Here is a 27,236-nt window from a genome sequence, read left to right as displayed (position 1 = left end):
ATACCTTGATCGTAGACAAAAGACAAGACACATCTTTCGCCATTTGTGCAAGATGCATCGCGACGCTATTTGATTTAATATCGTTATGATAAACGAACGCCAGCTTAGCGAATGCCTCGGATAATTCAACAAATGTCTTTGTCTCCATCCCGTTTGAGATAGAAGCAATGCTACCGTACGCATTGATTACTGAAAAAACCGATGTAAAACGAAATAATACGACAAATTGATTAAATGCGTTAATGAATTTAATAAATAAGTTTTCTCTAATATACAATAAAAAAAGAGAGAAAAAATTTTATCATATATTTTGGCTATAAGAAAATTGACTCAAAATTGAATCTGCGGGAAAGTGCACTTAATAAAGGAAAGATATTTTATATCTCTATGAAATAATAGCGTTTCTAAATAATTTTTCAAAATTGTTGAAACATTCGAGCTCTTTCTCTCTTTATTTCTCTCTCTCTATTTTAATTTCACATATATTGTAAATTACACTGCGCACGTCATCTTCTTTTTTGTTATCTAAGTTACGTTGAAAAAATCCTTAGGAATGAATGCGCTTACGATAAGGTTGAAAGTAGAGATTCTCAGGTTAAAGAATCATTAGGATATAATGGATGGATCGCTCTCACCTTTCGTCAACAGCTCCGTTTCCGATTGCACGTCCGTGTCGAAGACGATTACGCCGTCCAAAGTGGCAAAGAATAGTTTGAAGATCGCACCTCCTCTTGTGAACAAATTTCTCAATTCTTGCATCGCACCGCTCAATAACACTCCGTATTTTGGGCTATAATAATTTTCCAAGTGCTCTTTATTTTATGTATTATTCGATAGTTATATATAAAATCGTAAAAATTTCTAATAATTATTTATTTCTTTACACGAGTACTTTTTTAATAACAGAAGGAAATATTCCAAAACTATCAATAATATTAATGAAAACTTATCTAGGAAAAAATAGAGCAATACTAATAACAAATAATGAAAAAAAAATATAAAATTAAAGAATAAATTAAACAAATTAATATATTATGAGAAAATAAATAATATCGATAAAAATATAAATAATAATAAAACATATCCCTCATTAAAGAGGAATAGTATTTATATTGCAGATTTATTTACAACCGCATATTCATATCGAAATTTAAACATCAATATTTTAACGATATTTGGACATTCTAATTTATATTAAGATCGAGATTAAGAGTGTATCATTCATTATATTAAAAACAACAATTATTAAGTACTGACAGACACACCTGGCTTTGCAATGTTCGAAAATGATTTTTATCGTTTCGGGTAAAATCTCGCATAACGATATGACGTAAGAAACTCGAACTTTTTCAAATGTGGAAACATGTTCTATGCATGTCTTCCAGAAGGCAAGCATGCCGTCACAGATGCGCAGTTTGTGTTTGACACCATCCAGATCATCGATTCTCACGTTATCGTCCATTGTTGTGTCGTCTATGGATTTCACAATCTTTGGTACCACAAAAATAGAAAATGTCTCAATATTAAACATAAAGCGATAAATATCAGATCAAATTATGGAAAAAATTTATTTTGCGTGCAATATATTGTAACTATAATTTTATACACACAACATATATACGAATATAATTTAAAAAAAATATATATATATAACAAAATATTTAAAAAATTGGGATATGCATGATATAATAATAATTTTACAAAATCACCTGTGACAGAAAATGTTGAGCTTTTGGTAAAACTTTTTTGAAAACTTGCTCGTCAAGCGATTCAACTGTATATTTCGAGAGACATTGTTTCAATGTTTGTAACAAGCATTCTGTATCCAGAGTGAGATCTTCATTTTCCAGTAATGCGTAAAGATCGGAGAAGCTATTAAGGATTAATCATCTTGATGGGATATTATTTAGAAAGAAATTAGAAAGAAGATTATGTAAGTACATATAAAAATATATTAATTAATTATACACATATTAAGGATAATTAAAAATAATAGAATACAAAAACCGACTGATATATTAAACTAATCAATTTTGTATTACGAAAAATTTTTACAACGTATAAATGTTTTTTAAAATTGCAAATTATATCACATTAACATCTTTATATATTTTTATAATAAATCTAAAGTTACTTGAGTATACTGTTTTCAATGAATCATCTTTATAAAAGGATATTTGTAATCTGCATACATGATTGTTTATATCGAAATCTTTTTCGAGCTGATAGCTCGAAGCTTGGCTGAGAGTGATATGACTGGGTGATGACATCTTCCTGTGCAACCTATTTTAAAATAGAAATCTACATATATAATAGATAAAAAATAAAAAATAAATTATTAATACAAAAAAGTATGTTTTATTATTTTTATTATAAAAAGTATTTATTTTAAATTAACGTGTAAATACTGTAGAAAAACTATTGCCAATTTTTTACATTAAATAATTCTTTACTACTCTATTATTCCAAGTACTTCTCCTATATTATTTTCAAATATTCTAAATAAAAGAAATAATTACTTTAATTAGCGTTGACTTAAATTAATGACTTAAACTACCACTAAAGAGATTCAACTACAATTTATTGATTATATATTGATCAATCAATAGGATAATAAAGATAAAATACACTAATATAGCTCGAACTATTTGCCAGCATATTTTCACAACAGTTCCAATGTGAAGATCGATCGGGAGGTTTTTAATCAGACCTCTCCCCTCCCGATCGCGAATAATAGCTAGAAGCGGAACAAATCGAAAATTTCTTGGCAATGCTCGAGGTTGCCGAAGTTTGCTGATAAGGACGTCAATTAAGGCAGCTCCAAGCTCTCTAATCGTCGATTTGCCAAAAGTTTCTGTCTGCAATTTCTGCGCTATCGCCGACGAGCGAGATTGTAACCCACTTCTGGGAAAGGATTTAACCGATCGAGTCGATGCAAAGTTGATCTTTTGGAATTCCCCTTCAACACTTTATCTTTTAACCCTTTAATTATCACGAGTGTTTTTATACGTTCGTCAGATTGCATATTTTAGATGATATGCGGTTCAAAATTGAAGATGAGAATTGAAACAAAAGTATTACAAATTACGATCAATATTAGGCATTGGTAGAATTAAAAAATCAAACAGATCAATTGGAGAGATTTCTGAAATCATGAGTACAGTAATAATAAATAAAAATAAGAAAAAAAAGATTGAGAACGAGAATATAGAAGATTAACGCATATTTGCAAAAACTAACAGGGAGGAGACATCCTGGACGCTTAGCTACTTCTGCTTTGTCAATGCAACAAGGTCGTATACAAATAGGAAGAAATCTGATCAAAAGAGAGAGAAAAGAAAAGGGGAGGATAATCGCGCGGGATGTCGAGCAATAGGAGGGTAAAGCGAGAAAAGAAGCCGATCCGAGCCCAGGAATTGGAATGATCGAGCCGTCGACTTGCCATGGCAACTGCGGACAACAAGCTGTCAGATGATGGGCAGAGTTTTGATCAATAATACCGGCAGTGACTGGTTGCCTGTGCCGGCGGTTCTCGAATTCGATATACGGAGTCGCGCGAACGGTGATTTCGACGACTCCAAACAACAGCACGTGGTCGCTGGGTTGTAGTAAGGACAGAGGGTGGTGAAGGGGTTAAGAGAGGGTGGTTCCGACACGTGACCACGCGAGCGACGTGTACCAGGCTGAGTCACGGAGGATGAATTTGAGCGATGTGATTTTCGATCGAGAGATGCTAATTTTTCGTCCCTGAATTATGAATTCGCGAGCCACCAGACCTGACTACCGACGTTTCGGTACTTCGATATTCTTTATTGGAAAAGAAGTCTGATTTATTAAGTCCACAAGTCCACAATATCCAAACATTATATTCAAAATAAAGTAATAAATCAAGAAATAAATCTCCACAGCATAACATGGAGAAGGATTAAAAAAGTTTGCTATTGATAAAAGAATTATCTTCATTTATAAATTCCCCTCAATTTCTCACTTTAATAATGTGAGAAAATACATAAGAAGAAAATTATTTGCTCGAGGAAGAAATATATGTATTACAGAAATACATATTCTAGTCACAGTAAAACTTTTTTTTCTGTCCATTCTTTTTTCTGAAATTCAAAATTTATTCATGCTTTTCTGACAAAATAATACTCATTAATATGTATGCAATAACACAGGTAAAATATAATAATATCCCTTCGAAGGATATTGAGCAAATAATTTTTTTTAAAAAGCACCGAAAATATTTCGAGTATACAAGTTAAAACATTTTGTATATACACTTGTATATATGCAGATATCGTGATGTTATATCACCGTGGCCTCGAGGGCAGCGTGTACGAAGTCAGCGAGGAGTTCGACCACCCTGGCAGCGCTGACAGTGATCGTATAATGACGGAGGTTAATGATACTAGTACAATCGTAGTATTAGTGTGTTGGCTACCGTTCAAAACAGAGAGAGAGTGAGAAAGGGACGGAGATAACGATACATCTATGTTTGACGGGCATGTTGGTGAACCGGGCTTGGTATACATCGAAAGGTGGGTGAAGGGTGATGGCAATGGATGAAGGTAGTCAGTCAGTCGGCGCCCGGTCGCGGCGTCGACAAGGTTCCTCGGCAAGCTCTTCGCTCGAGGATCGAAAACTAAAAGAGTATATGTTTGTAAAAAGTAAGTAAGTATATTTGTGCGTATTTTTGAAAGCATCGGTGCGAGTTTTAGCGCGTAAGATCAGTCATAATTTGCAACGAGTTATGCCTATCTTTTTAAGTTACAGTTAAGTGTCTTTAGGACACGTAAGTGTATATTATAGTTTTGATGCGAAATCTTTTCCTTTTAAAAATATTTTAGTCGTTGCATTAACTGCTAGTTATGCTATTCTTCAGATGATACATTTAATTTAGTAATGTTATTGGCAGGTAGCAACACTTTAGCGAAGTGGAGCCGAAAGCGATTTATATTAAGCGAGAAAACGATATGTCAACCGAATAACGAATTGATCAATCGATCGATAAGTTTTACTAGAAGAGCGATTCTATCGAGAAAATGCACTGACAATACGTAAAGACGATTGCTCGGACGATGTCTAACGGTAGAAGAGCGACGCGACCTGTCAGGCAGCTGTCATTGCAGCAGCCTGCACCGCGTCGACAGCACATTAGACGACAGAAATCGGCCGAGGACGATTGCAGCAAGTCTTTGCAGATCTACGCGAATCCGATCGCGCGCGACAGAGTAGCTGGAAATGCGACAGACAAGCCCAAGGTGCGGGATTGTTGAGGAATCTCTTGCTTCATCATCTGAAAAATTATAACACGTCCTGCTTATCATTTCTCTATATCTTATATTATATATAATTATATTGTTAATTACATATCCATTAAAATTGGCAGGTGCGAGTCGCCTGGGGCGAAGATCGTCGCGGTTGCGATGGTCTGGCTCAAGTGGAAGTGGTGGCTCGGCAAATTCCGAGCCGATCCAGACCAACTACGGGCCGATCTGGCAGGACTTATGCCACCGCGGAGAAGGCGTCGATTCTCTACTCGCGACAGGAGCTCGCCGAGAGGCTGCGACTCGCATGGAAGCACCGCGAGCAGAATAAAGCGAACATCGATATTTTCTTGGCACATAACGTGGCCGTAGAGGAGCGTTGCGAATCGGAATTATCAATGTCCACTCCGCTGCCCAGAGAGGAACCTGATTTTACACAAGATGAAGACAAAAGCCCACGAAATCTGGAGATATCTGGCAATTTAGGAGGAGACCGAGAAAGGAAAACGCGTGAAATTAATAATGGAGATGAACGAGAATGCGAGAGGAAGCTAGAGGCTGCGTCTGGAATTATGGAAAATAATTTGTTGATAAAAAAAGATAAAAATGTAGCGAAGAATGTGGAAAAGGAAGGAGAAGAAAACGAGGTATGCATCTAAATAAGTAATTATACATTGCTCAATAATTATTAATATATAAACAATATAATATCTATTTTGTTTCATTTCTTCATTATTTCGAGCAGTTAAATCATGTAAATTCAATAAGCACAAAATACTTTTGGTCCTTTCCGTATTAAATTTTAAAATATATACAAGATAAATTCTTTTTTTAGATAAATTCGAAAATACCGATGTATCTCGAAGACTGATAAAATATTTCTATCATTTTTGAGATAAAAGAATCTAATTTTTATTATTATCTTTGTAATAGATTTCCTTTCCAAGATAAATATCAACATTACTTTCTATAAAAAAAATTATTAGTTGGAGAACATTACTAATCTTTTCAGAGAACGACGAACACACAAACTAACTCAGACGTCGAGGAGAAAAAAAAGAAGACGAGGATAAACATCGATTGCACGAGCCTCCATCTTTCGACAAACAATCAGTTACATCCTACAATCATCTTTCCGTCCTTAAAACAGGAAAACGCGGATCCAGCGAGAATTAACGACAATTTTTCGTCAGCTAAGCAGAAGCGCGCAAGTTTTCAAAGCGGTGCAAATCGTGCTTTTCTGGTACCGATGCCGGAGAAGTCTCCGAAAGAGATGATCACGGAAGCGAAAGATAAGATCGCACCGGCGAAATCAATTGAGATCAGATGCGCTTCGGCCGCGACAAGATCGCCGATCGACAGAAGCACCATTCTCACGAGAAGTTCATCCAGTTCGACAATGAACTTGGAGAAAACCAGGAGAACGAATTCCGCACCACCGCAAAGGCGAAACGTCGCACCTGGGACGCGCGTTCAAGTAAATATCGTGATCGACGCGCCTGGTCTCGTCGAAGCCTCGGATAAATCGGCCGTTTGCGGAAAAATGCAGGATGAAAAAATCGACGCTTCGGAAAAAATCGAGGAAAATTCGATGAAGGTAGGAGTTTTTTCTAAGATTCTAAAGAGTGTGTGTTTGAGAGGATTTATCGAGATCTATTTATCACTTTATGCACCAAGAATCGATATGTAAACTATAAATATGTAAAGAAATATATAGGAAAAAGATAATATAAATAATACAGATAAAATAAGAAAATATATATAAAGGAAAAGATCGAACTGTCCTTTAGATATCGCGAGGCGAGCGATCGATAAGATCGGCGCCTCTGAAGAAGAGATCGAGGAGCGCGAAGAGGCGTCTTCTCGCTTCGTCAGGCGGATTCAAGGACGAGGATCGTGGAGGACGAGGGAAGAGTTCCGTGGATCCCAGAACGAGCGACGTGATTACTATGGTATCCTTAGTCAGCTCGGCTGATAGCGATAGCGACGCGGAAAATTCACCAGGCGACGATAAGCTCATCAACGAGCTACGTAACAAGCTACCCACTATGCCCATCATCAAGACGTCCATCAATCCCAACCCTGCTATACTGAGGAAACCTATCAAGTCAGGTACGAAGCTTTTTATTTTATTTTTATACAAGTCAAAATTTTTTTTTATATAAATTAAATTGAATATTTTATATAAATTATATAAAGATAAATTTTTAGCAAATAAATGTCGTAATAAAGTTGATATAAAAATTTCGAGTAATAATTTTTTGATATGTGTTAAAGCACAGATCTGAAATTTTGTCAAGTTTTTTCTCTCTTCTTCAAAACGTTTTGCTTTTCTAAATCTGTATCATCGTTTAGGATCGCGGATAACATAATTTTCATACTTGTCTTAAATTAATATTTATTTGGCTGATCGTGCTGAGATAAAGCTCGATAACGTATACGCGTGCGGCAACAAGCAAGGCGAAGAGGCGTAGAACTATAATTGAACCGACTAATTAAGAGAGACACGAGACACGCGAACAACACATAGTTTGAATTCCCAAATGCCAGATTCTCTACACAATAGACATATACGCTTTGCAATCAAAGTGAAATTCAGTGAATTCATTATTAACGCTATCACATTTATGTAGCAAGATAATTAAAAGTTAATTAAAAGAGAGTTAAGTAAGAGCTCTCTTTAAAAAAAAATGACAAAAATATATTATTATTATTAATCTTCCAATTTTCAAGATTCATTTCTTTGAAATTTTGTTAATAAAAAATTATTAGCCTCATACATACATACAAAATTTCTCTTACTAATAACAAACCACATCTGCATGCGATCGTGCAGTTAATGCATCGCAGAGACATCGTGATTGATCGTATCGGGATTAATAGACTATCGTGTACGATTGAGTTTGGGCTTTTTACAATCCGCCGAATAATCTGGTTCTACAATCGGCCAACAACTGAACCAAATATCGCCCATCATCGATTCACTTTCACAAGAGAGAGAAACAGAGATAGAAAATGGTCTATATTAAATATTATTTCTCACCTCAAAAAGTTCTCGTGGCCTCGCGAAATCAGATCAAATTATTCGTTCTAAGAATTTCAATTTGCAAAGTTTATAAATTGACGATTCCTTTATTAATCGCATGCATAGTCTCCTTTCAGAGAGACTCTTCCGACGAGGAACCAACGAAGGAGGAGAAGCGGATCGTCAATAAGGAGATTCAACCCCCTTACTTCGGTTTCGCCTTTAACGTCGCGCACGGAAACAACTGCAAAGATTTATCGGAGCAGAATTTAGCCGTCGACGATTTAAGGGTCGCGACGCCGACACCAGCAGCTGTTCCCGCGCTGTTAATTTCGCAGGATACCGAGAAAGCGGTGCCAGAACCACCGTTGACCGATCGCGAAAAGAGATGCCTGGCGGTGCCGATCGGCGATTTGCACGACAAGAAGCGAAAGCTGCTGCGAACGCGAAGTATACCGAGCCGTCCGATGTGAGCTTTTTTTTCTATAATTTTAAAATAATACAATTGTAATGCAGCAAAACCTTCTACTTTTGCGACTAATGATTGTGTAATGCATTCGATATTATATATTTTATAGAAGAGTTAAATTTTATAAGCCGGTATATTCATTAGTGGATAATTATTCTGATTCATCGATAACAGAGATTCTACTGTTCTAAAAATTATTATAATAATAAATCGCTAAAGCTCTAATATATAAATACGAATTCAGGTATGAAAAGAGTTCCTAAGAGTCAGGCACACATATTAGGTGCAACAAAATTATTTTTAAAAGCCTCTATATTTATTTGGAATATTTCGGTCCTTCCTTTGGACCATCCTCATATCAATTAGTAAAAAATTTTGTTGTATTAATTAATTAGTAGATCCAAAGGAAGAATCGAAACGTTCATAATAAGTATATAAAAATTCAAAAATAATTTTGTTGCGCCTAATATTTAGGCCTGATTTTTTTTATTACCTAAATTCGTGTCTAAAAATTATTCTTCCGAGATATCGAAAGCATTACATGATGCAGAATAACAAAAGCTCGGGAAAAATTAGCGAATGCAAGTCGGAGAGATCGCGAAATGATGAAGTAAATTCGCGAGTTCTATTGTCGTATCTTAATCTATATAAAAAACGCGTTCGGGGGAGGAGGAAGAAAAAGTTCGATTGGCCGACGATTTATGATATCGACGTGGAAAAAATAAAGTGGATAACATGATGTAACGACGATGGGAAGAGGGAGGAAAGAAGGTTGGTTTGTAACTGACTGGTACGACCGTGAATGTTTGCATCCCGCGGATGGTGGTACAACCTTCGATTGGTGCCTCCGTTAAACTTCGATCATCATATTTGAGCGACGTCACTCGCTCGCTTATATAAAATTAGAAAAATGAACCAACTAAATTTCGCAAATTTTATGAATCAAAGACTCTTCCTTCGTTCTGCGCAGATAAAGATTTTCGCGATTTCTTTTATTTTCACCAAACGCCGACAATTTATTAGAGCATTTTCTATTAGGGAGAATTAAGCGGAGTGCCTGGATTTTTTTTTATATAATTAATATATTTTGATTGCTCTCCAATAGTTTCAGTCAATTAACTAAGAAAGAAATGTGTTTCGATGATGTTTGCAGAATAACAGAGCAGATGAATAATGGAGCGATAGAAATGAAGGAGCAAAGGCCCTGTCTTACGATGTCGCGAATTGATCTCGTCGCGGTTTCAGTTCCGCCAATTGATATTCCGCTTTCAAAAGTAAAAATCATTAATTCAAGTTGAAATAAAAAAATTTAATATAATAATTATTATATAATAATATAATAATATAATTATTATAATAATATATAAATTATAATAACATATTATTTTATATTATAATATTATTATATTATTATGTAAATATACAGGTTCAACACTTTTCTAAAGAAACACAGCCGACAAAAGAAACACCGCAAGAAGTAATGCCATCAGAGCCGCATTTTCAAACGTCTAAGGAAAAAGAATGCTGGCATCTCTACAGACGAATGTGCGATAAGGGAGTGTGTGTGTCTTTTGACACTGTTTTAAGGTAATGAACAATTATCAATTCAATTAAAAATATAATAAATCTGAATTAAGAATGCAAATTAAAAAAAATTAATTAAGAATAATCAGCGTAATATATCAATCGTATATAATGAAATATTTTAATAATGATCAAAATAAAATAACGTAGCATTATATTAGATAATAGTACATTTCTTTATAATGATATTATTATAATAAAACATTTATTTAAAAAGAAAGATATTTAGAAATTGCAAAAATATTTTAAATAATGCAGAATGTGATTCAAACTTCAGATATAGAATAAAATGCAAATTATAAGTTCAAAAAATTGCTAGATGTTACATCTTGATATCAATTTATTTAACGTTTGTAATCTATACGTATTCAAAAATAATTGGAAAAATATTTTTCAGAGGCATGCTAACACCGACAGAATATCGATTGCGACAGAAGGAATATTCACAAGATTTGGGGTAAAATTAGCAAAAACATGGATTGCTTTGCTATAATGTTTAGATACTTTTTTAAAACCGAGATTATTTTTATTTTCTTGAACCGGTTGATTATACGGATCGACAGAACAGAACGTAATATTAATAAAATTTAATATAATTTTATACAAATGTAATTTCTTAATTATAATTAATAAATTATATATTATATATATTATATATATTATATATAATAATTTGTACATAATTTATTAATTATACATAATTTATTGATTATTAATTATTTTTTACTAATTTGTATATATAATTTATATTTATAATTGCTATTTGGATATTATAGATTTGTTAAAATTAGAATAAATAAATTATATATATCATATATAATATATTATAATATTATATATAATTTATTAATTATAAATTATACTTTTTTATAATTAAAAAAAGTTGTGTATAGAAATATATATAAAATTAAAATAATTGGCTATCAGATAGATTATAAATTATTATTATTATTAAAGTTGAAAAAATGTCGTTTTAATAATAAAATAATTGATATGATAATAATAAATTGCACTTATAATGAAAAAATAGGCGCAATCGAATTTTCTGATATTAGATGACAGTTCCTATTAAGCTTTAAATAAAGTTCTACTGCCTTTTTCATAATTTTTCTATATATAAACTGCCTTTTTAAAATTATTTTTAAATTATTCCAAATAATGTTAAAACATTTTTAACATATAAAGATAAAGCAATGCATTTCATAAAGCTAAAAAAATTGTCTGTTCTTTTAATTACACTATATGTTACATCTTTTGCATTAATAATAAATAATATATATTTATAGGCAGTATAGAGAAAGGAAAAAAAAGAAAAAAAAATCAGAAAAATACAGATAAAGGTTCAAGTATTATATATATATATATATATATATATACATATGTAAAAAATAGAACCTGCCTATGTCTCAACAAAATATGTTCCTTTTTTATTTTGTTTTCTATGAAATTTGTGAATTTTTTCCTTTGTATGTGTAAATACATGTACATTCATACACATACATAACACACACAAACAATAAAAAATTATTATGCGAGCTTTCCAACAAGGACACAGAGTGTATCATTCTATCTTTGTTGTTCACTGGTATTGAAAGAAGATAGAATGATACACTGTGTCCTTGTTAGAAAACTCCGCAATTAAATATATGTTACACAAAATATGAAAAGCATTACTTAAAACACAAGTTCGCTGTATAATTATCGCAAAATGAATGTCAATAACAATCAATGCTCACCGATTAAAAGCGAATTTGAACTTGTTCCTCCGTTGTTGTAAAGTTGTCTTTCTTTTCTTTTCGGATCAGTTTCGGTTGAACAAGGTAGGGTTAACGGAATGAAAATTTCTTTGATCTTTAGATCACACACAACAATTTGACACGCATTATAACGCGTCCACTGACTCGATGTAAAGTTGTAAATGTGTTAAGTTGTAAAGCCGTCTCAGAATCAACGCAAATATAACAATTTATACTCTACTATTGGAACGCCGTACTGCTCTTTTCTCAAACAAATTTCAAGTATGAACCGCCTAATGCGCTTGCGCGCACAAAGCTGTTACGTCATCTGTTTACCGTCACGTGATTAAGGTATGTTCAAAGATTCTCCACGATGGCACAGTATATCCAGGGTTGCGTTCGGAAACGTCACCGAGTGCATTCCCTCTCTTTCTATATCATTTCTCTCTCAGTGATATAGAAAGAGAGGGAATGCACTCGGTGACGTTTCCGAACGCAACCCAGTAGCGCAACTCTCTGTAGGCGCCTTTGAAGTTAGTGTTGGCCAAAATGGAGTGCGCATGCGCGAGATAAGCGAGTTGCCCAGTAATGCCATTTGGGACTTGATTCTTGAATTCATTCGCAAGAGAAACGTATACGCAAATTCGGCTCTTACAGAAAAGTTGCAAGTTGATTGGCTATCGCATGGCTTTTAGCCAATCAACTTGCAACTTTTCTGTAAGAGCCGAATTTGCGCATACGTTTCTCTTGCGAATGAATTCAAGAATCGAGCCCCTGAACTTTTCTCTCGCTCACTCTTGTTTGTTCTCTCTCTAACTATTGCCGCCAATTTCTGCCATCAAATGTACATACACATAAACATTTAAAGAGAGCATTTAAATGTGTTGAGGCATTTAAATGAAACTGAGAGAGACCGAAACAAGTAAGAGTGAGACAGAAGTTCAGATGGCACTACTGGGCAACTCGCTTACCTCGCGCATGCGCACTCCATTTTGGCCAACATAAAATCGAGGGAGTTGCGCTACTGGATATACTGTGACGATGGAGTAGCGTTTAATCGACCAATCAAGACGAACTCAAAAGGCGGGTTTTTCAATTTTAAGAAAAATGGAAAGTTGAAATAAACAAAATTCTACAAAACATAGAAAAACAAATATATATATATGTGTTATCTTCAATAATGCAGAAATATGTTCACATATACGCGACATTCTTTTCATCAAAATGATTGTTATTTATATAATATGCGTAAAGTTTAATTTAAAGTTTCAATCGCTTATTTTAGGAATACCTTGCACAGAATATTTAGACATCGAAAAGAAATAAAAGGGAAGAGGGGGAATAATTGTGTAATGAAAGTACAATTAGAAATAAGAAGCATAAATTGTGACAATTTTGTCTTATCGAATGCGATTCGTGTAGTTTGGCGCTAAGCGTTATCACCGCTTATCATCGTGTCGGTCTCGCGAAATGAGATCCTTGCTCGCCTCCTTTTTATGACGACGGATGCGAGCAAGGATGTCGAGGAAATACGGGAGTAAGGCTGATGTCGATTATAAGGCGCGACTCGAGTACAAATTGTACTTGGTATGTATTTGTCTACGAATTTTCAGGTTAGGACGACCATCGATTCATCAATTGGAAGCACCCTTACGATGACTAATTAATTAATTAAATAATGTCAACCTATTATTCGAGCGATAGAAGTACCATTATATAATAAATAATCGATATACAGATAATGACAATATTATGGATAACAAATTATAGATATAATTTATAAATTGTGATATGTATTTCTCTATTTTATTGTTTCATATATTCTATATTTAATATATGATTATTATTAATGATATATGTGATGACAGATTCAATATAGTTATTATTAATATTAATGGATGCATATTTGAGAGCAAATTGTTCCAATTTTGATCCTAAAAATATTGAGGAGTCGTAGCATATTAGTTTCTTGATGCAATATTTTATATGTTATAATTGTTTAAAGGCCAGAGAAAATCCAGAGCCAGTATTTGATGTTTCGGAATGTGCCTTGAAGAATGTGCCATCGGGTATCTATTCACTTTGCAAGGTGTTTCGGAAGGAAAGCTTACTAATGTACGACAACAAGCTGAGCTCGCTCTCAGGCGGAGGTGCCTTAAGTGACTTGTCATTGCTGACTGTTTTAGACATTCATGGAAACGAGTTTACCACATTACCTCCTGATATTATGTGTCTCTCTTCACTCAAGGTGCATTTATTAAATTGATCAGAAAGTTCTATTTTTATATATAATTTTTACAGTAAAAAAGATATATAAGAAAAGACAGTTGTATAATCCTTCTGACAAAATAAAAATATTACTGTATATTAATAATATATAATATTATTGTATATTGTGATTCTAAAATAGTTCTTTTTGTTTTCTTTTTTAGGAGCTTTATTTGCAAGACAACAGCATTCGCAAACTGCCCAATGAGATCATTTATTTGAACAAGTTAACAATTCTGAATGTCTCGAGGAACAATCTAAAACAACTACCTAATGGCATTGGAGAGTTGCAGAAAGAACTTACTACTCTCAATATTAGTCATAATAAATCACTGCAGAAACTGCCCAAATCTTTGGGATATGCTCAGCAATTGATAAGTCTAAATATTGATAGTCTGAACCTGTTGTATCCATCTCAAGATATTATAGACGGCGGCACAACAGTGATTATCGCATTTTTGGCGAATGAGAGTGGTATTGACTATTCACCGGAGACTTCGATATCAGACACCGATATTTCGAGGAACATAAGCTCGGAAGACATACAGACAGTACACCATAATAAGAGTAATGACGTTCAGGTATTCTAATAAAGTAATGTGTATATGAATTTCATAATTATAATACTAAAATTATATATGTACAAACATAATAATCATGATATTTTGTTGGCTACATTATTGTCATTAGATATACAGTGACTTACCTAATTGATCAAATATCTCGAAAATGTAAAGAAATTATATAGATACTTCTTATTTTAGAGAAATATATATATATATATATATATATAACATAAAAAAATATATATATAAAACAAATTTTTATAACTTATATTTATATAGAAAGATATATAAATATATAAAAATTATAAAAATTTGTTTTTATATCGTTACCTCTTTTCTTTTTTCTTGTTTTATATTAAAAAATTTTACAGAAATTGATCAATTTTGTAAGTAGTTATAATTTAATACACAATGTGCTTTGGATGTTTGCGCATATTTATCATTTCTTTTTTTCTCTCTTTTAGGCAACATTACAGAAGCTAGACAAAATGAAGGCATGTTGGATGGTTCTTTGAGTTTTGTATGCTTCCCACTTGTCATCCATTTATTTTATTATTATTTATTAATAAACTGATTTCTGAAAGGCACTCAGTATAGTAACAATCCAATCCATAAAAATAAATAAATTACTCAAGTAAAGAAAAAACTTACACACAGGAAAGATTCATATATACATAATTATTCCTTATAACAAAAGAAAATCATGATTTAATTATTTTTATTTTGTGGATAAATGTACTGAGTATCTTATTTATATAATTAATTATTAGTTGCACTGCTAAAATGCTAATTATATTCTCATTTATGCTTTTCATACTATTTTTTTGAATATTTTTTATCTTATTTTTGCTACAATATATTTACAATTTTCTCATCTAATTTACTTTCCTCCTTTGATTTCTCTTTTAAAAGTGAGCATTAAAAAGTCTATTATTAACTTATAAATCAATGAAGATCTTAATTGTATTAGACTGATAAAAAAATTTATTTGTTTTTTTTTAAATTTTATTTTACTAAAATAAGAATCTTTATATAAGAAAACGAATATATTATTTTATCAGCTCAATACATAATTCAATACTATAATATCATGCCAATAAAATTTATTCTCAATAGGAACATCGACAAAATGCCTTGTTGGAAGTGGAGAAAAACATAAAACAGCAACAGGAATATGAAATGGAAGTACAATCTGTGCTGAAAGTTCAAAGAAAGAAGGTAATTTAAAGTACTATAGATTATTTATTAATCAATTAACTTGCTCAATTAAAAATGAATTTTTGTAAAAAGATTATATATTATATACACATAACACATGAATGATGATAATTATATTTTGTAGTATTTGTGTATCTCATACACAATCTGAAATTCTTAAATAACAGAAAAATCTAATTAAAAGATAAATTAATATGCCTGATGTTGTCTGTTTGATAAGAAAATTGCAAAAGCATACAGTCATTCTTCCAAAATGTATCACAGATTTAATTAATAGAATTTGTAATTGATGAAATGATATATACTATACATGCTTTTGCAATTATTAATATTATTAAATGTATCTACAAATGCAGATATAAAAAAAAACATTGGAAACTATATTTTTTCTGCTTTTCAGCTTCTGGAGGATCTAGCATTACAACAGATACAATTGGAACAAGAATTTGAGAAAGTGCAGCAAGAAAGAGATACGAACAGAGCGCGTTTGCTTTCATACATTTATAATGGTACAATTTTACTCTTCAATCTTTGACAAATTTCGCATAAAATGTACAATTTATTAAATGTGAAAAGTAAATATAAATAAACTTTATGCTTTTAGCTGAAAAAGAAGCTGATAACGTAATTAAAGAATTTCTAAAAAATAGCGAAGAGGAAAGGCAAAGTCAAGCTGAATTACTGGAGCGGGAGAAACAGGAAGAAATGCAATTGTTAAGCTCTTGCCACTCAGAACAGTCCATGTTACGTATGAAGGATACTCTTTGTAAGTATTGAGCATATAAAAATAATTGAAATTTAAATCATTTATGTATCGTAAATATGACCGATTTGTTTTTGCAGTTGAAATGGAGAAGTTGTTGGAAGAAGAAATGTGTAAGGCGAGAAAACTGGAAGAGTATACTAAATATAGAGATTACACGGCGCAATCCCTGCTTATACTGTCAGTATAAATTGTAAACTCGCTTTTTTTACATTATCGAAAATGAGAAGCAAATAATCAGCAAAGATAAAAACTTAATTGTTCATTATATCTGTTGATTTTCTAGAAATTATGAAAATATTATATCAGAAGAATATGAATTGATATGATTACAAATAAAATTCAGGACAATTATTTCAGGGAGGTAAGGAACAGCGACCATTTGGCGCAGATAGTGCATGACCAAGAAAAAACTAGGCAAGATCTCGTTGATAGATTGCGACAGGATGAAGTCTTGCAAAAAGCAGCAGTCGCTGCATTATTGGAGCGCAGTGATGCGCGCTCCTGGAGCATTGTCCAGCAAGTGAACCTGGTCCAGTCGCAATTGGCCGCGCTCACAAACATTGAACTCGAAAGGAGAAAATTGGAGATCAATCAACAGCTTGTAAGAGATAAATATATTAAAATATAATTATGCTAATATATATAATTAGAGAATTTATAATAAAGTTTATATAAACGGATTTTTTTTAGAATGATATCGCTGATAGACGCGTGGTTCTAACAACTATTCTAATTGACTTATTGGAACAGCAGAAAAACAGGAGAGACCAGCTACTGGAGACAATCAATACAATAGAACAACAACGATGCATCTCCGTATGTACTTTTTTCTCTTCTTTTCTAAGTTATCGATAAAAAAAGAAATGCATCCTTATTTTTTTTGTGAAACTATTTTACACAAAATAACTTGTATATTGAGCTTGTGTTTTTATGTTTCATAGATTACATAGTTTAATCTGCACGAGTCCATTCTTTTCAATGAGAAAAAATAACATCTGAGAATAAGATTCCATCAAAAAATATTTAATATAATAATATATAACAAATTTTGACAGAATGCGAGAAGAGGCAGTTTGTTCTGGTTAATGCAATATCAGTCCCTAATGGAAGCACGACCACAAGGATTACTGGAAATGTTAGAACCTATGCTAGTTCGGCATGTAGCAATAGCAGGAGCTTTGCACTGCCTTCCATTCCTGGCCACATTGCCGTCTTTGTTGCCAGACATCAGTGATGAACAATTAAAAGATGTATGTAACTCTTGGAAAATAATAATATAATTAAAAATAACTTTTTTAAACATAAAAATCAGGGAATTTAAGTCTTGATTATTTTACATTTAAATTCTTCACAATTAAACTTTAATGTTTATTACATGCGAGAACTGAGATTTATAATTTCTTAGAAATTAAATTTGAATTTTTGTATTTAGATTTTTCAATCTATAAATTTAGTAAATTTTTAATTATCTTGATTTAATATTGATATTTATTATATTTTTATTAAATTGTCAGACTTAAATCTTTGAATTACAAACTTCGAGAATTTTAAATTTGAATAATTTTAAGATAAATTTTAAATTTTCGAAGAAGTTACATTTTCATGTTTATTTGCAATACCTTATAAACATAAAACTTATCGAAGATTTATTGTACATTTTGGTTCATTATGGTACATTATGGTTCAATTTTTGTTTTGCAGATAGGCATAAGTTGCGAGAGAGATCGCGCCGCCATAATGCTAGCAGTTGAGAATTATCTGGCAGAAATAAAACTGAATGAATCCAGATCGCCCATAATGCCTTCCGCGCCTCTTGAAGAAGCGTCGACCAGTAATCAGGATTACAATTTTGTTCAGAATATCAATATGATGGAATGCGTAATCTGCCTCGATTTGCAAGTATGTTTTTCTTAAATTTTTTATCTATATAAATAAATATAAAATATATATAATTTCACAATATATATATAATATTAAGAGATATCAATAAAAACTGTCATTATATTATAATATAATATTATATTATTATATCTCTTTTTGCAGTGCGAAGTCATTTTTCTACCTTGTGGACATCTCTGTTGTTGCTCCATTTGCGCGGACAAAGTTTCCGCAGGATGTCCAATGTGCAGGAGTTCAATAGAACGCAAAGTTCGAATCATGCAGCCTTAAATTCGAGAAACTCAATTTGATTAAATTTATTCGCAAATCTAATCAGTCAATTTGATGCTCTTCAAAAGTATTAAAATGATACGCTATTCTTCATAATCTGTGATTATATACACGCGCGCAAACGAACTATTTGAATAATAACTATTTATAATGCGCACAACAATTATATTTACTACTGGTAATGTAATGCTCATGTAAACGTCGATTCCATATATGCAGAGGCCATCCCATTTTATTGGAAACAGCAGCATTTTTTTGTAAGATATCAGTTTACAAAATATGCAGCAATTACTAATAAAATGGAATACTTTGTATATGTATATACATATATATATATATATAGAAAATATATCAATATTATATATAGTGACTCACAAAATTGCTGGATTTTTTGTTTTTAAAAAATTATTTAATATTTTTAGTGTTTTTAAAAAAGAGAAAAAAATTTAGTATTTCAAAAAATTTAGAAACATTAAATTTTAATTATTGTTTTTAATGCATTATTCTAATAATTTGTTTTTATATATTCTTTTTTATCATGTTGAGAAAATTTTTAAAACATTGATCAATTTCGTGAGTAACTAGTTTTTTGACATCAAATCCAATTATTTGCCATAGAAGAGATTTTTTGATCAATTCAATATTTATTTTTTCTTAGTCAATGTAGCATTTCACGAACTATCATAAGTCTGTTATATTTTCATATAATCTTTTTATGTACACTTTATTGATTATTTAAATAGTAGACAGAATACTAGTAAATTAACTTTATCCATTTAGGTAAATCTTATTAAATTAATTAAAAATTTATTTCTTTTTTTCCTTTTTTTTTATTTTATCAACTAAAAGAAAAAAGTAAGCATACTTCTTTTTATAAATTTAATATATTGCTAGATGCAATGTGTGAATTTCTACAATTCTTTTAGTGGTATGTTGTGCAACGTGTGAATTTCTATTCTTGTAGTGGTACGTTGTGAAACTATATTATGTAGATTAATTTGAAAAATCATAAAGCTGGGCAAACAATTGCAAATTTAGCCAAATCTGGACATTAATTGCAATATAATTTAAATAATTATGTAATTTAAAATATATACATATGACATTGGTTTAAACATAAATTTCAATTATACTTTAATTGAAAATACAGAGAACAAAATTAAGAAAGTTAAATATTTAAAGGAAACTGCAGATTAGATATATTTCGCATTCATAATAATAATACCTAACATACAGTATAACTATTTTACATAAATCAAGAACATATCCTTGTAGACTACAGAATATAAAAATTATAGACATATATTTAAGTGAGGATAAAATATAAAACTTGTTAATAATTAAATGTGAGAAAAGAAATGAAAAACCAGAATATAAACAAGCTTTTATAACAAATAATTTTTACGACGAAATTTTGATATAAATGTGTGATTATTTCTATGTGGGAACAGTTTTGCATCGATACAATTTGAATTTCACTTTTCTGTGCAAATGTTAGCATTGTTACAATTTTGGTGTTGAATAAAATTCCTGTTAAATAATATATAATAAAACTCATTTATGGAAGTCATTGTTTTTGTATGCAGTTTTTAAATAAATAAATCCAATTTCTTCCTTGCATTGATATTTTGTTAAATTACTTATAATTATCTTAAAGTCATTAAAGTATGATGTATCATTATAAAAGATATATCAAATAATGAAATAAATATTTATCTTATGAATAAACATTTATCTTATTTTTTTAATTGCTTTAGTGCATTTTAATTTTTTTTTACGTTTGAGTACTTAATTTCTTTAAATATCAAATTATTAAATAAACTAACAATATTTACTTATAAACAATATAATAAACATACTTCTTAGAAAACTGTAATTTCTCTTCCTGCTTCTTCATCTTCACCATTCATATCATCCTCATCTTTCTTTTGTTGCTTCTTTTTTGATGTTGCGTCCTTTTTTTCTTTCTGAACTTTTCTAAAGTTCTCCAAAGATTCCTGTAGTGGATCAACAAATTGATCAAATTCAATATCCATCATCGCTTGGATCACATCTTGTCCACTAATGGTCTTGCGATTGCCTTTCTTGGCTATTATATTAGCAGACGATGTGAGATAAAGTATAAAAATAGATGCGGCCTTTGCAACTGCTGTTCTAGCGTCTTTTCCAACTGTCACTCCGTCTGGTAAAGCTTCCTTGATAATTCTTGTCACAACTGCATTGGGCAGATTCAGATCTTCTAATCGCTCAGCCATCTAATTGTTTATATATGTTTTAAATCTTATAAATCTAACACTAAAGATACCTATTGCAATTTTACAAATCTGTGCAAATATTGTGATATTCGAAAATGCAATAAAAAGGATTTAATCTAAAATAAGACATTTGACATAATACAAGAATGTAAAATTGATCAAAATATAAATGTATTGAAAACAGAAACAAAAATGAAATTAGTGCGAAGTTACTTTTTTCAGGTTACTTTATATAAACGACGATAAAATTTCTAGATGCGTAAAAAAATTACAAAAACAACATTATAGAATGACAATTATTAGAAAATGTAAAAACTAGAAACTACGACATAAATTATTATTACCTTGATCTTTAAATGTGTTAGAATTTATATCTATCAAAGACTTCGAGGTTAGGTCTTTCCCGCCAGCGAGTTCGATGTAAAGATTACAGTTTATAGAAGGAACGGAACAGTTTTGCTGTGCATGAATGTAGTAAAAATCGATGAGATCAAACTCTTGAATAAAATTAGAAGATTATATTTGCGAAACAGCAAATGCACAACGGTCACATTTTTATCGAATCCACACGTCCGAGAAAAATTTAAATAAATAGAAATTGATGGAAAACAAAAATAGTCACGGAATAATCGAACAAAGACGGCGTAAAACGGTACAAGTTTTAATTCGCTAGATATCTAACTGGTAGGAACCAATCACGTTTGCGAGCGCTGCTACACAATGGGTGCATCAGGGTTGCGTTCGGAAACGTCACCGAGTGCATTCCCTCTCTTTCTATATCACTGATTGTGAGAGAGAAATGAATATAGAAAGAGAGGGAATGCACTCGGGTGACGTTTCCGAACGCAGCCCTGGATGCACCCAATGAAATGTGTAGCAGGTTAGGTTAGGTTAGGTTAGGTTAGGTTGTAGTCGTGCTAGGAGAGATAATTGATTATGCGCTTCGCAATCTCAAAAACATCGTCTTTATGAACGATAAGTGTAAAGATTAGTTTCGGCGTCTGCATGCACATACGGTGCCTTGACGGAAGAGTGTGAATAATTTCTTTTAGGACTGACATAAATAATTTCAGAATACATAATTTCATCGCCATTGTATCGGAGCAGACGAAAACGTAGTAACCATACGGAGAAAAATGTCAAAGATCGAAGAGGCGAACGAATATATACGGCAGGCTGAAAAAGCGTAAGTATTTCGCTCTCTTTCTTTCGCAAATATTTCCATCTCGCTCTTTTTCACATTTCTGCAATCGCTTCGAAGTCTTAAAATTATGAAATTTTCAAGTGCATATATATAGATGTTTATTTGTTGGATTATATTGCCAATTATAAATCTATATAGTATAATAAAAATAGTGTGAAAAAAATTATGCACAAATGCATAAGAATCGATTTACTGAGTTTGACACTATTTTATTTTTTCAACATTACGTTTTCCGAACGTAATCCAATCGTACAGTATTTATGGAAGCTTATATATTAAATATATATATAATTTTTGTTTAGCTTAAAGCCTACTCTTTTGAAATGGCGACCTGATTACGAGGTGGCAGCTGACGAGTACTCACATGCAGGTATGATAAATATTGTAAAAATAAGAAAAATATAATGACAATAAAATAAGAAAAATATAATGACAATAAAATACTAAAAGCGTAGTGATAATCAATATTCAATCAATTTTTTTCAATTAATGTTTAACAAATAATAAGTAACTATATACTAAATGCATTAATTATTTATTAGTCTCATTTGAGGATTAAATCAATCGTTTCAAAATTTTGCAGCAAATGAAACAAGAGATTAATTGCTTGAAAAATTATATAAAAGCTTTGCAATTAAAATTACAATATTTTTTCAATTTTTCCATTTTAGCAACATGCTTTCGAATAGCCAAGTCATATGCACAGTGCAAAGGTTGTTTGGTGAAAGCAGCTGATTGTTACAAACAGACCAAAGCGTATCCTTTAAAATAGTATAAACAAATATATTCCAAATTTCTCAATCTCGTATTGATAAACATTTAATAATATATTAAATTTGTATATATTAAATTTAAAAAATTAATTTATTATATAAATATTAATAATTAATACAATTATTTTTTTATTTTATTTATTTTGTTTTATATGAATTTTATTTGTAAGGGAGAGAATTCTCGTATTGATAAACATTTAATAATATATTAAATTTGTATATATTAAATTTAAAAAATTAATTTATTATATAAATATTAATAATTAATAGAATTATTTTTTTATTTTATTTATTTTGTTTTATATGAATTTTATTTGTAATGGAGAGAATTATGAAAAAAACTTAATGTTTTTTTTCTAAATCTTTTTTATCTTTTTTAAATCAAGAAAATATTTTTTTCTTAACTGCAATTCAATCATAATATAGATGGTTCCATGCAGCAAAGTATGTATAAAAAAATTGAAATTTTATCATAATACATTTCGATAATATACATATAAATGCAATGTTTTCAGGTGCATCGAACAAGCTTTGCTCATCTGCAAAGAAATGGGGGATCTGTCAGAGGTATCGAAACTAGCTCATAGTGCCTGCAGTCTTTTTCAGCAGCATGGTTCTCCCGAATCAGGCGTAACCGCCCTAGACAAGGCAGCCAAGATGCTGGAAGCTACACAGCCTAAGCAGGCTCTAGAGCTGTTTAAACGTGCAGCTGACATAATCATGGTAAGTCATTTATATTACATACACATATAAATATATGTAAAATAAACTTTTATAAAATACAGAAATAAAATTAGTTAAAAATCTATAAAAAATTTGATTGAAAGAAGAGATTGTAAAATTCATTTACTTACAATTAGATATATAATTTTAAAGATTTAGAAAAAAATTTATGAGAAAAAAAATGTTAAAAATATTAAGAATTTAAAAAAGTTCTAAGAAATAAAAATAATTTTTTAATTCTAAGAATTCAATAATTTTGAGAATATTAAAAAAATTGTTAATTAAAATTACATAATAAAACAAATCATAAGAAGTTTTTAAGGATCTGAAAAAAAGTGTAAAATATTTTTTTAGGGCGAGGATAGTCCGCGACATGCAGCGGAATACATGAGTAAAGCCGCGAGATTATTGGTAAAACTGCAGATGTATGACGAGGCAGCGGACGCGATACGTCGCGAAATTGGCATGTATCAAGAAATCAAGTTGTGGCAATCGCTTGGGAGGCTCACCGTAGCCCTGGTGCTGGTACAATTGGCACGGGGAGATCAAGTGGCGGCCGAAAAGGCCTTCAAAGAATGGGGAAACTATTGCGAACCTCCCGAAGTATGTCAGAAGAATTATTTAATTTAGTAATTAAAGCACATGAAAAAAATTATTATTAGTAATATAATTTTTATATTATGTTGAAATTATACATTCTATGCGAAAAAGAAAGAAAATATTAAATGACTAAATTATCATTACTCCGTCAAAAATTTCTTAGCAACCACACACAATATATTAATAATTTGTCAATTAAAAATGTTTTTAAATGTGCATATAATACATAATTATTATGCACTGTATATATAAAAATATATATCTATTTAATTGTATTATAATCAATTATTGCAATTAATATAATCTTTTTAAACTAAATTAGAATATGATTCTCTGATTCAGGTGCAAACATTGGAGATGTTGCTACAAGCATACGACAATGAGGACGCAAACGCGGCTCGAGCGGCTCTTAATAGCCCTTTTATCAAACACATGGATGTAGAATATGCTAAGCTAGCGCGAGGGTTGCCCCTACCGCAGCAAGAATACGCAGTTCCGCCTGCTGGGGTAAGGGCCAATGCCGCAGAATCCTACATTTCTCCCAACGTGTCCAAACCTGGACAAGCTACCGTCGAAGCAGAAGTTAATGTATGTTTCATTATTATATATTATTATCATTCACACGCATTATTTCATTATAATATTTAATTATTGTATTATTTAATATTTATAATGTTCGATTATTCATTATATCAATGATATTTATGGATTTTCTAGAAAAAGAACGATGTCGATACAGCTAGTCAATCAACGAAAAAAGTGGTCGAAAAGAAACCGGAAGTACCACCACCACAGTCGCAACCAGCGCAAAAAGAGGAGGAGGAGAACGATGAATACGAGGGAGGCCTGTGTTAATCGTCTTTAGATGTAAAAAAAATTCTCTATTGCTTGAGTAAACTGTTAACTGTAACGCTTGCATGTATATCGAGCGCTTCATCGAAAGCACATTGTCGGTTTTGACAGAATTTATCTTTCAACTTCTAAAATTACTAGAATGAAACACAGAAATCAAGAAGGTGACAACTATTTCTTTCATATTCAATTTTTTTAAAGATATTTCGCAAACAGTTTAATCCATTTATTAGTAGTTACCGAATTATTGAAAGTTACAAGACTTATTGTTAATATAAAAATATTCCATATATGCAAGAAAATATATTTTTGTTGGAAAAGACTTTACACAATGTGCCACCAGAAATGGAAATACTTAATTATCTCCTTTAGTTGTAACGATACAGAGAAAAGTTTTAGATCTGCTCTTTGAAATCATATAAATATCAAGTCTAAAATATTTTGCTCATATCATCGCAACAAAGAGTAAATTCAGTTTTCTGATGGGACATTCTGTCATAGCTATGCTACAAATGTTTTAGACATATTTATATATTATTTTCATGTGTTATGTGTATATATACATATATCTTTTTTTGTTAAATTAAATATTTCGATATTTTTAATTAGTAATTAGCTAACGTTGTACATATTTTACTTAAAAAGCGAGACACATTCCTCAAGTAAAAAATGTATATTTAGTTTTTCAGCACTACCTTAGCGATCATTATACTGACCTGTTATATGATTCTGAGAGTTTAAGAAAAAAAAAAAAAAAAAAAAAAAAAAACATACAAAGATATATTCTGCTGTTAATATTTCATTTGCAAACCTAAAATGTTCCTTAATAAAGGGAGATACATTTTATAATGGATTTCTTCATGTAAAGCTAAGATATACATAATACTCAAATAGGTTATGTTTATCAGTCGCATGACACAAGTCTGTTCCTTTAGATTGCAATATATTATTACTTTCCGTAAATTAGAAACAAAAAAGTATATAATTAACATTAGTAAGTAATTAATATTAAATAAAAAATTGAAGAAAGAAAGTACAGAAAGTGTAACCAAAAAGAACAGACTGATGATATAAATATCAGAGTATTTACCGAATAACCGATGAACGTGGGGTTTATCTCGAAGCAGCAATGACTCTCCCTTAAAATTTACAAGTCCCAAACAATCAAATCGCACTACACACTACCGATTTTAAACTCACAACACTGTTTACGAATTCAAAACTGTTTATGTTCAAAACTGATCGAAAATGGCGCGCACGACTGCGATGATCGAGAACAGTCATAGACAATTATTCAACATAGAGGGTGAACTCGATATAAAAATACGAAATATTCGACCGACCAATCGAGTACTCTGCGTTGATACCACTGCTTGTTCTCCTCATTGATTGGTCGTCGTATGTTGCGAGAAAATGGATCGATCGATCATTCGATACGCGCGATTAATCAATTTATATTTATATTTATAAATAATAATAATAATAATAATATATAATAATATATTTAAAAAATTTTGTTATTTATATTTTGATATTTATTTATTTATTTATTATATTAAGTATTAATTATTTATTTTATTAATTATAATTCAACGAAGTCGTTGATTATTTCCGGCGTGAGGTGAGCAGTTGGCGGCGACGAGATATATGAACGCTCCCTCATATCCCCGCGAATCAATAAATCGCGGCGGCCCGCCACCGCGTGGCGTCGCGGCGCGCCGCGCCGGGGCGCGCGCGACCCTGAAAATCGAATAAATAGTA

General features: G+C 31.2%; 5 protein-coding genes across 9 annotated transcripts in view; 3 read left to right on the top strand and 2 right to left on the bottom strand.

Annotated features, from left to right (window-relative positions):
• LOC145944673 (FIGNL1-interacting regulator of recombination and mitosis) overlaps positions 1-26,737 on the bottom strand; it is a 30,593-nt gene extending 3,856 nt beyond the window's left edge. Inside the window, exons 1-6 of one of the 2 annotated variants that reach the window (XM_083053191.1) lie at positions 26,566-26,737; positions 2,178-2,283; positions 1,710-1,856; positions 1,266-1,489; positions 636-790; positions 5-189 (exon numbers count right to left, since the gene is read on the bottom strand). In XM_083053191.1, the coding sequence (XP_082909317.1) occupies positions 5-189; positions 636-790; positions 1,266-1,489; positions 1,710-1,856; positions 2,178-2,270 (804 nt within the window). In that variant the 5' untranslated portion in view covers positions 2,271-2,283; positions 26,566-26,737. Of the gene's footprint in view, positions 1-4; positions 190-635; positions 791-1,265; positions 1,490-1,709; positions 1,857-2,177; positions 2,284-12,081; positions 12,330-26,565 lie in introns of those variants that run through there. The other variant, XM_083053192.1, reaches the window with a different exon arrangement.
• On the top strand, positions 4,382-10,908 carry LOC145944431 (uncharacterized). Of its 2 annotated transcripts, XM_083052747.1 has the most exons (9): positions 4,382-4,667; positions 4,916-5,261; positions 5,390-5,914; positions 6,280-6,864; positions 7,058-7,379; positions 8,419-8,761; positions 9,915-10,035; positions 10,188-10,348; positions 10,745-10,908. In XM_083052747.1, exons 2-9 carry the CDS (start codon positions 5,079-5,081, stop codon positions 10,836-10,838), a joined length of 2,334 nt encoding a protein of 777 aa, XP_082908873.1. In that variant the 5' UTR covers positions 4,382-4,667; positions 4,916-5,078; the 3' UTR covers positions 10,839-10,908. The 2 variants fall into 2 exon arrangements, with proteins under 2 accessions (XP_082908873.1, XP_082908874.1); XM_083052748.1 differs by having other exon boundaries at positions 4,383-5,261; positions 10,743-10,902.
• On the top strand, positions 13,384-20,276 carry LOC145944674 (E3 ubiquitin-protein ligase LRSAM1). 2 transcript variants are annotated; one of them, XM_083053193.1, is made up of 13 exons: positions 13,386-13,668; positions 14,087-14,329; positions 14,514-14,930; positions 15,380-15,409; positions 16,032-16,133; positions 16,534-16,642; positions 16,738-16,899; positions 16,977-17,076; positions 17,257-17,500; positions 17,590-17,715; positions 17,955-18,149; positions 18,601-18,798; positions 18,943-20,276. In XM_083053193.1, exons 1-13 carry the CDS (start codon positions 13,588-13,590, stop codon positions 19,066-19,068), a joined length of 2,133 nt encoding a protein of 710 aa, XP_082909319.1. In that variant the 5' UTR covers positions 13,386-13,587; the 3' UTR covers positions 19,069-20,276. The 2 variants fall into 2 exon arrangements, with proteins under 2 accessions (XP_082909320.1, XP_082909319.1); XM_083053194.1 differs by lacking the exon at positions 15,380-15,409 and having other exon boundaries at positions 13,384-13,668.
• Chrac-14 (DNA polymerase epsilon subunit 3 Chrac-14) lies at positions 20,430-22,025 on the bottom strand. Of its 2 annotated transcripts, XM_083053201.1 has the most exons (3): positions 21,668-22,025; positions 20,928-21,323; positions 20,430-20,598 (listed from the first exon to the last, which is right to left on the bottom strand). In XM_083053201.1, the coding sequence occupies exon 2, from the start codon at positions 21,321-21,323 to the stop codon at positions 20,931-20,933; it is 393 nt and encodes a 130-aa protein (XP_082909327.1). In that variant the 5' UTR covers positions 21,668-22,025; the 3' UTR covers positions 20,430-20,598; positions 20,928-20,930. The 2 variants fall into 2 exon arrangements, with proteins under 2 accessions (XP_082909327.1, XP_082909326.1); XM_083053200.1 differs by having other exon boundaries at positions 20,430-21,323; positions 21,668-22,024.
• Positions 22,229-26,204, top strand: LOC145944675 (gamma-soluble NSF attachment protein-like). The gene is made up of 8 exons (XM_083053195.1): positions 22,229-22,509; positions 22,830-22,897; positions 23,199-23,283; positions 23,727-23,744; positions 23,816-24,023; positions 24,378-24,626; positions 24,966-25,211; positions 25,341-26,204. The coding sequence occupies exons 1-8, from the start codon at positions 22,460-22,462 to the stop codon at positions 25,476-25,478; spliced, it is 1,062 nt and encodes a 353-aa protein (XP_082909321.1). The 5' UTR covers positions 22,229-22,459; the 3' UTR covers positions 25,479-26,204.
• Positions 26,738-27,236: the final 499 nt, after the last annotated feature.

Source organism: Prenolepis imparis, unplaced genomic scaffold (assembly GCF_030444845.1).
Source record: "Prenolepis imparis isolate NDT839.2.m4 unplaced genomic scaffold, iyPreImpa1.0 SCAF_13, whole genome shotgun sequence".
NCBI lineage: Eukaryota > Metazoa > Arthropoda > Insecta > Hymenoptera > Formicidae > Prenolepis > Prenolepis imparis.
The sequence above is the reverse complement of the archived record's forward strand: the minus strand, read 5'-3'. Positions and strand labels throughout refer to the sequence as shown.

Coding starts and splice junctions, on each gene's coding strand:
- LOC145944431 (XM_083052747.1), top strand. CDS start 5,079: ATGTCTAACGGTAGAAGAGCGACGCGACCTGTCAGGCAGCTGTCATTG. Junction 7,380..8,418: donor GAGGAAACCTATCAAGTCAG/GTACGAAGCTTT, acceptor TCGCATGCATAG/TCTCCTTTCAGAGAGACTCT. Junction 10,349..10,744: donor TCTTTTGACACTGTTTTAAG/GTAATGAACAAT, acceptor TATTTTTCAGAG/GCATGCTAACACCGACAGAA.
- LOC145944674 (XM_083053193.1), top strand. CDS start 13,588: ATGCGAGCAAGGATGTCGAGGAAATACGGGAGTAAGGCTGATGTCGAT. Junction 17,077..17,256: donor GCGCAATCCCTGCTTATACT/GTCAGTATAAAT, acceptor CAATTATTTCAG/GGAGGTAAGGAACAGCGACC. Junction 18,799..18,942: donor TAATCTGCCTCGATTTGCAA/GTATGTTTTTCT, acceptor CTCTTTTTGCAG/TGCGAAGTCATTTTTCTACC.
- Chrac-14 (XM_083053201.1), bottom strand. CDS start 21,323: ATGGCTGAGCGATTAGAAGATCTGAATCTGCCCAATGCAGTTGTGACA.
- LOC145944675 (XM_083053195.1), top strand. CDS start 22,460: ATGTCAAAGATCGAAGAGGCGAACGAATATATACGGCAGGCTGAAAAA. Junction 22,510..22,829: donor ATACGGCAGGCTGAAAAAGC/GTAAGTATTTCG, acceptor ATTTTTGTTTAG/CTTAAAGCCTACTCTTTTGA. Junction 25,212..25,340: donor CCGTCGAAGCAGAAGTTAAT/GTATGTTTCATT, acceptor TGGATTTTCTAG/AAAAAGAACGATGTCGATAC.